The following is a 12,286-nucleotide window of genomic DNA, read 5'->3' as shown; positions in this document are numbered from 1 at the left end:
AGCGTATAATCTCACGCGATGTTTATGCTTATGAGCTGCTTGTGTATCTCCCATATCTTATTATGACATGGTAATGCCATTTCAGCCTTTTTGGCTGGTATTCAACTGTACGCTCGTGAAAACCGTTTGTTGTGGATTGCACACGTTAATAACATAACGAGGCACCTCAAAGAACACAATGTACAGTAACAAAAGATGTACCAAATAAACCGAGCAATTTCGCTGCCTGTGAAAATGGCTGCGCACAAATGTCTTTGTTTGTGGCTTCGTTCATTGCGCACCTTTTCACGGGAAAAAAAACAGAGAGAGAAGAGAGATAAAAAATAGCTACCGCGAGCTATTTAACTAGTTACTTTAAGTGTGCACAGCCTATTTCTAAAATCCCAGGTCTTTATCCTCTTTGAAATAAATTCCTCTTCCTCTCAAAATACTTCGCATAGTGGTTATTTTAGTGTCGTCTAGCAGAAGCGAAGAAGGCAAAGTTAATATGGTGTCGGTGTTTCAGAGACTCATAAGCTAACGCTCTAGAGAAATTCCAAGCAGGGGCGAATTCCCATGTTTCTTGTGGGTCCATTGTTCTGAATAAAAAAAAAACTGCGCTATTTTACAGCAGGTGGCAGCCAGCGCTAAGTTTCTTGCGACGTGCATCAAAAGCCGTGCCTTTGTTTGGCGTAGCTGAAACTTGCTTATTAACTCTGGCTTCTCCACAATCAGAGGCTTTAAGTGGGGAAGCCATTTTTACTTTCTTTTTTTAATAGCAAGCGTTAGTCTTTCTTTAGAAACTTAATAATAATGAATGAATCAATCATTTACACAATTTAAATAATAATAATAATAATAATAATAGTAATAATAATAATAATAATAATAATAATAATAATAATAATAATAATAATAATAATAATAATAATAATAATAATAATAATAATAATAATAATAATAAGCAGAAGAAGAAGAGTGCTTATCACGTTTGCAGCGCCACCTTCACTGGCTAATGTCACACTATTTATATTCTTATGTAACTGTCCGTTGCAGTCCCTGTACATAACGCGTTCTATTTTCCAACCTGTACAATGGTATCGTTAGAAGCAAGAAATAATTGCTACCTAGAGTGCATGATTCGCGCCCTTTCAGTCCCTGGCAGTTTTTCGCGATGCCTTTTTGAAGGTCACTGCTATCCTTCAAACCTATACGGTTTAGGGGAGTCCAATTTAGACTTGCATGCAAATTCTTCCTCCTTATAGTTGCTTTCTCTCTTTCTTTCTTCTTTCTTTCAATTTTTCCGGTGGACAGGCGGTTGGATTTACTTGATCAATGGCCGGAAGCGGTGTCCCATCCAGCCTTGCTTCCCATTTTGTTCTTCTATTAAATACATCGGCGGAAGCACTAACTAAAACACGACGTGCGAATAGCAGATAAGTGCACGTCTTGTCTGCTTGTCTCACTTCCTGTACCGGTTTGAATTTCCTGCGATAAATATTCATCAACTAACCCCATTTTATACCTTACTGCATTCCCATTTAGGCATGCCTGCCTAGCTAACTTCCGCGTTATTTTTGTCTGCGGCAGCAGCTATAGGAGCTTATAAACTCGGCGTTTTTTAAGTCAATTGTTCAGTATCGTTTCTTGCGCTACGCAGTCGGCGTCATGTCGTTATTGTGTCAACGTCATTAGGCCAGCTTCTCACTCTCAGCACCGACGTCACCCTATGGCGAAGAAAAAAGCCGGCAGATCCCACGCCCCGTGGGAATCGATGTTATGCGAAGCTGTGTGCGGTGAGCCTACCGAGTTAACGAAACGACCATGAGAGCACTAAAACGTAGGCGGCTGTTTCATGACCTATCATTTATGTTCGTCATGCACTCTTGTCATATTATGCCAGTTTTGGTACCTACCAAGTTAACGAAACGACCATGAGAGCGCCAAGACGTAGGTGGCTGTTTCATGACCTGCATGACACGCATGTCATGACATTCGTGTCATGACCTATCATTTATGTTCGCCATACACTTTTGTCATATTATGCCAATTTTGGTACCTACCAAGTTAACGAACAAATGATTGAGGACATTAACCAAGAAAGTGTAAGATTGGGGTTGAAGATTAATATGCGGAAGACAAAGGTAATGTTGAATGAATAGCCTGGCAAGGGAACAAGAATTCAGAATCGCCAGTACAGCCTGTAGAGTTTGTAAAGGAGTACGTTTATCTAGGTCAATTACTCAAAGAGGACCGTGATCATGAGAAGGAAACTTACAGAAGAATAAAATTGGGTTGGAGTGCATACGCCAGACATTGCCAAGTCATGACTGGGAGCTTACGAAAGTGTACAATCATTGCATTCTACCGGTGCTAACATATTGGGCAGAAACTTGGAGCTTAACAAAGAAGCTCTAGAACAAGTTAAAGACCACACAAAGAGCAATGGAACAAAAAATGTTAGGCCTAACGTTAAAGGGCCCCTAAACCACCTTAGATATTTTTTGAACATTTCAAGTAAACACGCGCATTCGAGTTCAGAATGCCGTCATGATCAACGATGCCAAACGCTGCAGCGCTACGCGCCGCGGGAGCGCCACAAAATCAAAAAAACAATGCCGTCCTCCTCCCCTCGCCTTTACGGTATCCTCAGCGGTCGTCACGATGTCAGCAGGGGGAACCTGGTGATGTCAACTGCGGAAACGATGTCCATTGGTCGAACAAGAACCTACGACTTTCGGTTAGTCTGCTAGCAGGTACGCGCGCTTTCTGCTCTTCCTCGTCGTGTTGCTCGTTTGTGTGGCCTTGCGAATCGGTAATTACAGCCCGCAACGCAAGTGCCAAATCGCTTGCGTTCCAACACAGTCGTGCTTAGCGGTCTGATTAGCTGCGCGAACAGAGTGCGACAGTGTTGGCCTTTCCAGACGTGCGCGCAACACAGGGTCTATAGCGGTACGCTTCGCATAAGACGGGCTGGCACCGCAGCAACAGCGGGTAGCCGAGAAGCGCTGAGTCCACGTCTACGTTACCGGCGCGGTAACTCGTCGCACGCCGTTTGCAATTCGCGGGCCGCCGTTCGACAGCGGGTTTTGCTCGGGAACAGCGAGATTTCCTTGCAGTGCGTAGAGAGGATGAGACCGGGACTCATTTGTGCGTCAGCCTCAGCGCCGCTGATCGCTCGACGGCACCGATATCGTCGCTAGGCCTTTTCTGGTTCCCTTCAAAGCTAAAACGGACGGCGCTTCGAAACGAAATGCCGACGCTCACAAGCAGCAATATTTTGTTATCGTTGTTATCGCTCTTCGCAATAATTGTACACAAAGAAGAAAGATACGCTGATATTATCGGCGCCGTCGGCTTCGATGCGAGCACAGCCTTGCCCATCGTCTCCCGGCGGTAGCCGTGCATTGCAGCTAAACTGCAGCCGATGTTTTCGTTGCCGGTGGCGGAGGCGCGCAGTTTCGCGGTCGTCGATTGGCCCATTGATCGTGCAGCGGGCGGGGCGCCGGCCGAACTGCCGTCTACTTTGGACACCTCTCGCGCGGCAGACGTTCTACGGCACTGGCGGACGGTTCGCCGTCGGTATATGTGCCGCTAGTGTGGACGTGCCTTAACCGGAAGTAGACAGTGTTTTGAGAATCGTGTTGGCGATGACGTATGTCACATGACCTTTCGAGAAGCACTCGGCGAGGAGGGGAGACCAGCCGATGAGGAGAGTAGCGAAGGAAAGAGCGAAACGAGCGAGCAAACGCGTGTAACTCCGCTATTACGGCACCATTTCGAAAAATTCTCGCGGCTACGTGTTCGTTGTAGACTCGTGCACAACTGCAACACCACAACTAAATTTCGACCTCTGGGCGGTTTAGGGGTCCTTTAAGAGACAGGAAAAGAGCTGTGTGAATCAGAGAGCAAACCGGTATAGCCGATATTCTAATTGACATTTAGAGAAAAAAATGGAGCTGGGCAGGCCATGTTATGCGTAGGATGGATAACAGGTGGACCATTAGAGTCACAGAATGGATACCAAGAGAAGGGAAGCGCAGTTGAGGACGGCAGAAAACTAGGTGGGGCGATGAAGTTAGGAAATCTGCAGGCCCGAGTTGGAAGCCCATAATTAAATTAAATTAGCGCAAGACAGGGGTAATTGGAGATCGCAGGGAGAGGCCTTCGTCCTGTAGTGTACATAATATAGGATGATGATGATAGTGTAACAGAAATAGTCATGTATACACTAAGTTCCTGCAGAAAAAAAAAACAACGTAAGCGGCCTTGCATGCACATGTGATTGACGAAAATATTTCACAGTTGTCAGATTATTTTAAGGCAGATGAAAAGTTATTGCATTCGTTTATCGCGAGCGGGATAACAGTGCGTATATGATTTATAATACACTCTTGTGTGCAACTCCTGCAAGGGTTTCGCGTCGTCGGATAGTTGAAACGATTTTTAGCGTGGCTACGAGAGGGGCCTCCATATACTCTTGTCATAGTATGCCAATTTTAGTACATACCAAGTTAACGAAACGACCATGAGGTCACCAAGACGTAGGCGGCCGGACGGACGGACGGACGGACGGACACCGCTAAAGTTGCAAATGTTCGCCAAGAAATGCTTCGCATTTAAAACAATGCTTTGTCAACCACGGCCGCGAGGACGCCTGACGCAAAGACAATCCTATTGAAGCGTTCCGTATGTCATTCCAATAATGCCCTATGTTTCTGTATAAGTCTTATGAAATCGATCTGGATTCCGTAGAAATTCCGTAGAAATTTCATAAGAATCAAGGAATTATTCGAATGCGTACGGAACGTTTCAATAGGGAATGCAGCCTGGAGCCGGAGACTTGAGCCACTAAGCTCCTGCGAGCAGACTGAGAGGAACCGAGGAGCTCGAGTTTTTAATGCCAAGCATTCTTGTTCGAGTCAACCCAAGTCTTTGTCGTCCATCTGGCCGACCCCCAAAGTCGGTGCAATATACAACACAAAAAAGGCTCGACGCGTGTCGCTGACGTCAACTTCCCTGATATCTACGCGCCCTGACCTCTAAATGTTGAACAAAAAACTGGTACACACGAATCGTTTCTGTCGGTTAGCTGAAATAAGAGTATTCGTAATGACTGTTTTTATCAAACCGAGCACGCTTGGCATTACGTAGACGTCAGCTGGCGTAGGATAGGCATACTCTTTGTCAGTTACAACCATAGAAACTAATTAACAATAAAGACAGGGAAAGGATAAAGAAAATTCACAGTTAAGTTTACTGAATTGTAGAAAGAACTTGGAAGACTCTTAAGCTTCTTAAGAGTGGAACGGGATAGTATTCAAAGATCCCTGACTGGTTCTCACGCTTCCCGGCAAATGCAGCTTGTGTAACCGTAATGTTTACCGGGAAATGCTGGCGGCGAACGCTATGCACGAAAGCGAGCTTTCTGGTAGAAACGCGGACCTATTGCATGGGCCAATTTTCTGTTATTGTTTCGCGCTTTTAATATTTCAGTCTGAGAAGATTGAACATAAAAGGCATGCGCGGTCGGTTTTTTTGTTTCGTGACATTTGTTTGTGGGCTGTCATTTTCAAAATGCCGAGGAATATATATATATATATATATATATATATAGAAACTTTATTTGGCTGGAAAATATTTTAAGTATAGCGGTGGTCGGAGCCCCTCAGTCCAGGGCCCCACTGGCCTCTGCCGCCTGCCTGACCTGGCTAATTAAGGACTTTTGTCCTGCCAAGTCGGAACGGGCAAGCTGTGCCTCCCACTGCTCCATTGAGATATTATTAGTGGGCCTATGAGGGTGCTTACTACACTCCCAGGTCACATGTATTAGTGTAGGTATGCCACCGCACCAAGGGCATGTGGCCCTATAGCGGGTGGGATACATGGCATTTAGCAGTTTTAGATGGGGGAATACCCCGGTCTGTATTTTGCGCCAATCGGCGGCCTCTTCCCCGCTAAGTTGTGGGTGAGGCGGCGGGTATTTTCTGCGGACTCCGCGCTGATGAGCAAGGATGTCTTTTACATTTAAATTGATGGGATTTTGTGAGGGATAGTGTGAAGGGTTGGGGTTCGAAGGGGACGCCATCGCTCGGTTAGTAGACGCTCGAGCTAAAGCGTTAGCCTGTTCGTTCCCCTGTACCGCCGCATGTCCCGGGCACCAGAGTAGGCGATGGCGGTGGTTGAACGATTTGGGGATTATCGCGAGGCTAGCCGCAGTCACGTGCCCCTTAAGAAACATGCAACATGTCTCCCGGGAGTCAGTGACCACGACCGAGTCCCTTTCCGAACGCCGCGCGTGAGCGAGCGCGATCGCCACTGCTAACATTTCGGCCGAGGTGGGGGAGCCCGCCGTGGTCGACGCGGTAATTTGCTCCTGGCTGATCGCGTTCACGACTGCCAGGGCGTACCTCCTTTGGTAGCGCTGCCCGGTAGCCTCTGCATACGCAGCTGCGTCCGTGTAGTACGTATTGTACCTAACGTTATTTGAGTACATCGATTGAATATGTTGTGCGCGTGCATTGCGCCTTTCCTTGTTGTACTCGGGATGCATATTTTTGGGAATTGGAGCTACTGTAATTTTGGATCTCACCGATGGAGGGAGAGGTACGGCCTCTTCGGTGAGATAAATCGGGTATGCTGGGATATTAAGTCGTGCCAATATTGCCCTACCAGTTTTTGGGAAGCTGAGGCGCTCCCTCTGTCGCATCAGAGTGGCCTGCCTCAGTTCGTCGAAAGTATTGTGTACTCCCAAAGCTAGCATGCGCTCCGTGGAGGTAGATTTAGGCAGGCCCAGAGCCGCCTTGAAAGCTGTTCGAATTATCGTGTTGGCCTGCCTCTCCTCTTCCCTGTTCAGGATTTGGTAGGGCAAGCCATATGTGATTCGACTAATCACTAAGGCCTGTACGAGCCTTAGGGTATCGATTTCTCGCATTCCCGCCTTTCTATACCTCACTCGACGTATAATTTGGGCTATGCTGTGGGTTGCGGATTTGATGGTTTTGAGCGTCTGTGCTGCTCTCCCGTCGCTCTGAAGCCACAAACCCAGGACTCGCATCGTAGGTACCTCTCGGACCATTTGGCCCTCAACCACAATGTTAATCGACCCTCTGGATTTGTAACCTTTCGCGTGTATCCGGATGACCTCGTATTTTTCGGGCGCGCACTTCAGCCCGCTCGTTCGGGAAAATTTCTCCACCGCTAATACCGCGGTTTGGAGCGTGTATTCTTTATCCCCTAGGGAACCTCTGCTCGCCCACAGCCTGATATCGTCAGCGTAAAGCGTGTAACCTAGGTCGGGTATCCGATCGAGATCGCGCGCGAGGTGACACATCGCCATGTTGAAGAGCAGAGGAGATATTATCGCTCCTTGAGGAGTTCCTTTGCTCGGCATTTTAAATATCTGCGATGTGATTTGGCCAAACCAAAGTTATTCCGAGGAATAACTTTGTCAGGAATGTAAGACAAGGTGTGAGCAACTTCAATGATAGAATGGCGTGGCAGATATAACCCGCATCTGCCGCATGTCATTTAGCAAGGCGTAGCATATACATATACCTATATATAATTTTCTCTAACGGACAACGCCACCGACGCTGATGCCGGATTTTCTGCGACAAGGGCCCCTTAACGTTATGGCGGTAATAATTAGGTATAGAGAAATGAAAGTGGATCAAAAAAGTTAGCAGTCTTAGCTCGGCTATGCCAGGATATATGTAGCGTGAGCGAAGGTTCAGCTGGTTATTCTTAGCTTTCCTGGTTGTCTAGGATTAGCTGGATTATCATGCTTTTTGCTGCTTCAATGACACACACACGATATACGCATTATGTGACACAGGTATATTCATTTTTTTTTTTTTTTTGCTCGACATCTGGTTGCTTCTCTATTGCCACAAAGACGGCTCGGTGATCAGTGTAGTAACACGCTGCTGTGTCTATGGCTGCAACGCAGTATTTTGAATTGATTGTCTGTGTGTGATACACAAGATCAATGGTGGTTCCCCATTGGGTCGTCTGTACAGTTGTAACACTGGCTAAGTCCATCCAGGTTAAACGTGTCCTTCAAAGGATCACCAAGAGAGTCTGGAGCACGATTGAAGTCACCAGCCACCACCACACAGTTCACTTGCCACGCGACTAGGTATAGACGTAGCCACTACGTCTATATTGTCTTAAACTGGATTATTCGGTGACACGTACACGGCTTCGATGACCACACCACTTTCGTCAACCTGAACGGCACAGGCTTCACCCTTGGGCACCGCTACGTTTGGCAGTTCACTGGCAGCAATCCCATTCCTCACATAGATCTATACAGACTCCAGAGCTTCTGGTAGCGTCAACACGACTGACTCAACGTTTCACGCATGGCACCACTTATCGGCGTCAAGTTTTTCATGTGCCACAGTCTTTCACACACGTCGCACACATATACAAACGGATTGTTTACGAAGTCCGTCTCGAAGGTCCCAGTCGCGCTGACGCTTTCGCTAAGTTTCACCGTATAGTCAGTCAATCGGCTAGCCTTGACGTCATCGACGGTGTATTGTTGTTGCTGCTGCTGAGATGGTCGGGCACGTCGGTCAGCCTCCTGGCGACGCCGCTTTGTTAGACGTTGCTCCCTTTGCTCCGGTGTCTCCGCAGCACGTTTAGCCTTCTTCTGCTTCGTTCTTCCAACGTCAACCGCTAATTGGAAGGCAACTACTTCGGGATCCGATGAGTTAAGCTTCTCCGCTCTTCTGCGCCGCTGAGCAGCAATTTCGCTCTCCTTCTCCGTGGCTTTATCACACTGGCAAACGCCCAGTGCAAACGATCAAACGCCCAGCGCAAACGATCAAACGCCCAGCGCAAACGCCGGGCAAACGCCCGGCGTGCCAGCTGTGCGCCGTGTGACGTCACTGCTCCTCGCGCATGCGCAGCACGGCTCTCCAGGAGCCACGTGAAACTGCTCAACCTCGCCCAGTGTAGCTCACGCTACAAAACAACCTCCGCATTACGCGTACAGTGCTTTATCAATTATGCTACCACGCGGCGGCCATTCTCCTGTCCAAATTTTGTATTTGTGTATACGTGTACTAGTCTGTGTGTACCTGTACTAGTACTAGTGTGTACTAGTACGCCTGTCATTGTAATGGAGGAGGATGAGGAACATGCTTTTTCTTTTTTTAACCGAGCACATCACGTAATGTGTGAATCACGAGCAGGCAACTGACCAGTAAACCCTCACTCGTATGCTAGCTCGTAAACACACGTGTAGATTTAAGTGAACATTAAATATCCCCAGGCGCTCCAAATTATTCCTGAGCCCCTTACTACGGCGTGCCTCATAATCAGATCGTGGTTTTGGCACGTAAAACTCCATAATTTCATTTCGTGGATCTGGGACCTCAAAGAAATGCGACGTAGTGCTGACGCGTATCTCTCGCATTTGCCGCTTAATCGTCACATAATTCCGTTTTCCTTTCGGTTCCTCTCTCCAAAGAGACATGGTGAAGAACGGCACCCTTAAGAGCAACCAGGACCTGCACGATGCCAGGACGCGGCTGCTCCGCCAGGAGACGCTGGCGCGTGTGGCGGCGATCAATGGTCTCGACCACTACGTCTTCCTCGACGAAGGACCCGAGAAGACGTCCATGACGGAGTACGCTGACGTGGCGAGGTTCCAGGTGAGACTGCGATATCCAGTCCATAGCGGCGATCGCCACCATGACACTGGGGTGTATCGTCGCTGCATTCGTATCGGCCTGAATGAAACCATGCATGGTATCGTCAGTATAATAAGAGGATTTCCTTATACAAATAGATGTAAAGCGTAAAAGTTCTCTAATTAGGCAATCGCTGAGCCGAGTTGAATTATCTTGTATGATTTAGGAGAAAATCTGAGTTCGAATGGCAGTAGGAAACATAACATTGATTTTGGCCCTGAGATAGATAGATAGATAGATAGATAGATAGATAGATAGATAGATAGATAGATAGATAGATAGATAGATAGATAGATAGATAGATAGATAGATTAGATAGATAGATAGATAGATAGATAGATAGATAGATAGATAGATAGATAGATAGATAGATAGATAGATAGATAGATAGATAGATAGATAGATAGATAGATAGATAGATAGATAGATAGATAGATAGATAGATAGATAGATAGATAGATAGATAGATAGATAGATAGATAGATAGATAGATAGATAGATAGATAGATAGATAGATAGATAGATAGATAGTAGATAGATAGATAGACAGATTGATAGATTGATAGATTGATAGATTGATTGATAGATTGATAGATTGATAGATTGATAGATTGATTGATAGATTGATAGATAGATAGATAGATAGATAGATAGATAGATAGATAGATAGATAGATAGATAGATAGATAGATAGATAGATAGAACTGGCCTGTAGTAAGAAGCACAACAGTCAATATTTACTCATAAAGAAATTACTTGGGGTACTCTCACAACTTCCGGTATTTTTCCGAGTTTTAAACGTTATATGGACCTTTACCTAACGCAAGAAAAAGAAATAACAAGTCGAAAATTTCATGTAACCACTACGTGAACATTGTGCTGCCACGGCAACCAGCGACGGAATGGATGACTGGCTTCACTAAAATGAAGCCACGACTGCAGCGATCTTGGGCGGCGTTCGCATTGCAATAGACTCCATGCCTTTCCTGATGTAGCAAACCTGCAGTACTGACTAAGCACGGCAGAGAAGCGTGAGAAATAAAGTCGAGAAATGTAGTCAGATTGTAGACTTAGATAAGGTTCCGCGAGCGCTACGTTTACCCGGCGTATCACTATCGCCGCGCGAGACGATCGTGGTAAATATAAATATAGGGGCCGTAACGCGGTTAACTGCGACTGCGATGACCAGCTGTGATGGTGACGCTACCGATATGGCGGTGAACAATAATATCGTGGAAGGTAAAGACGAGTTTGGTGATGAAACGGTGTTTATAAACACGAAGGTAAAATTGGCGGTGCCTATACCAAAGGTGATTTGATGAACCGACGGCGATCTTGATGGTCTGATGGTGTGCGTAGTGATTCCGGAGCACTTTCGACACGTTAGAGAATCGTTGAATATCGTTGATGGTGAATAAGACAACAGGCCTTCAACTTCTCGTTCTTTCTTATCCAGGCGTCAGCACCCGGTGCGATGGGCAGCAGACAGAACAGCTTCCTCCACAACTTTCTTCAGTCTGTGGCCGGTGCAGTGTACATCGACAGTGGGTACGACGTCGACACGATTGAACGCATCTTTTTGAAGTTCTTCAAGGCGCACCTATAGTCGACCCTCTCACTCATTCTGCCCGACTGGCGCTCTGCATACAGAACTTTTGGCAGAACGAAAGTACCGTAGTTTGTTTTGTTCCTGCAGCACGGCTACTAGGCTGCTTGCTGCATTGTCGAGTGATAAAAGTGTTGCGCGTGCATGTGCTCAGACAAGATGGCCCGGACAAACGTTAATCATCGCTTTTCTCCAGCGTTAAAAAAAAGAAAACAACTTAGAAAGTCTTGCTAATGAAGAGTGACGACTTTGTTCACAACGAGAAAGTTTGGTTTTTGGGTGCAGAAATGTAACGCAGACTCCCTGTCATGCATTTCTACACTTCTGGGACGGCAAAGCTCCGTCAAGGAACCTGTAGCTTTTTGTTCACAGTCTTTAACAGTTTGAGTAAATAAAGATTGATTGATTGATTGATTGATTGATTGATTGATTGATTGATTGATTGATTGATTGATTTGCCGGTGTCAGGGCAGAGACGCGATGTTTGACCCGTCTGTCATAGTGGCGTTTCATCAAGTGGCAGTGCTCCAGCAATTCAGCCACGTGCACGCCAAGCGCGAACAGACACATCTACAGAAATCTGCGCATGTTCACGCCTGTCATCCAGGTAGTAATGTTTAACCAACTACAGCCCAGCGAAGCAAAAATACTCTTCTGAGCACTTTCGACCAACCGCTTCGTCCTTCATGTTTCAGCATTCGTGCCTTCCCTCCTCCCCTGCTATTCCTCCTCGCCAAGAAGTGCGATAGTAGGACAGTCTCGATGATACCGATAGTCGCCAGTGCCGCTGCCCTGCCGCCTGCGTGCAGGTCTGGCTTGAAAGTTTTGCAGAAGCAGAGGGGGAATCTGTAGATTGGAGGGTCATACACACCGCAAGGGCAACACTTATATGCAAGTGCGCTGTTTTGCGAAGCAAGGTCAGCAAGTGTGTCCACTTCTATAGTGTTTTCTTTTCAAAGAACGTGGCAGGCGCTTTGGTGAAGTGTATCAGTGAGCG

General features: G+C 46.6%; 1 protein-coding gene across 1 annotated transcript in view; it reads left to right on the top strand.

Annotated features, from left to right (window-relative positions):
• The window catches only part of LOC119465800 (uncharacterized), a 49,093-nt gene extending 37,394 nt beyond the window's left edge, over positions 1-11,699 (top strand). The window contains exons 8-9 of the mRNA XM_037726259.2: positions 9,461-9,644; positions 11,140-11,699. Coding sequence (XP_037582187.1) covers positions 9,461-9,644; positions 11,140-11,289 — 334 coding nt within the window. The 3' untranslated portion in view covers positions 11,290-11,699. The remainder of the gene's footprint in view (positions 1-9,460; positions 9,645-11,139) is intronic.
• The last annotated feature ends 587 nt before the right edge of the window (positions 11,700-12,286 follow it).

Source organism: Dermacentor silvarum, chromosome 10 (assembly GCF_013339745.2).
Source record: "Dermacentor silvarum isolate Dsil-2018 chromosome 10, BIME_Dsil_1.4, whole genome shotgun sequence".
Classification (NCBI taxonomy): domain Eukaryota; kingdom Metazoa; phylum Arthropoda; class Arachnida; order Ixodida; family Ixodidae; genus Dermacentor; species Dermacentor silvarum.
This window is presented reverse-complemented; position numbering and strand designations above follow the sequence as displayed.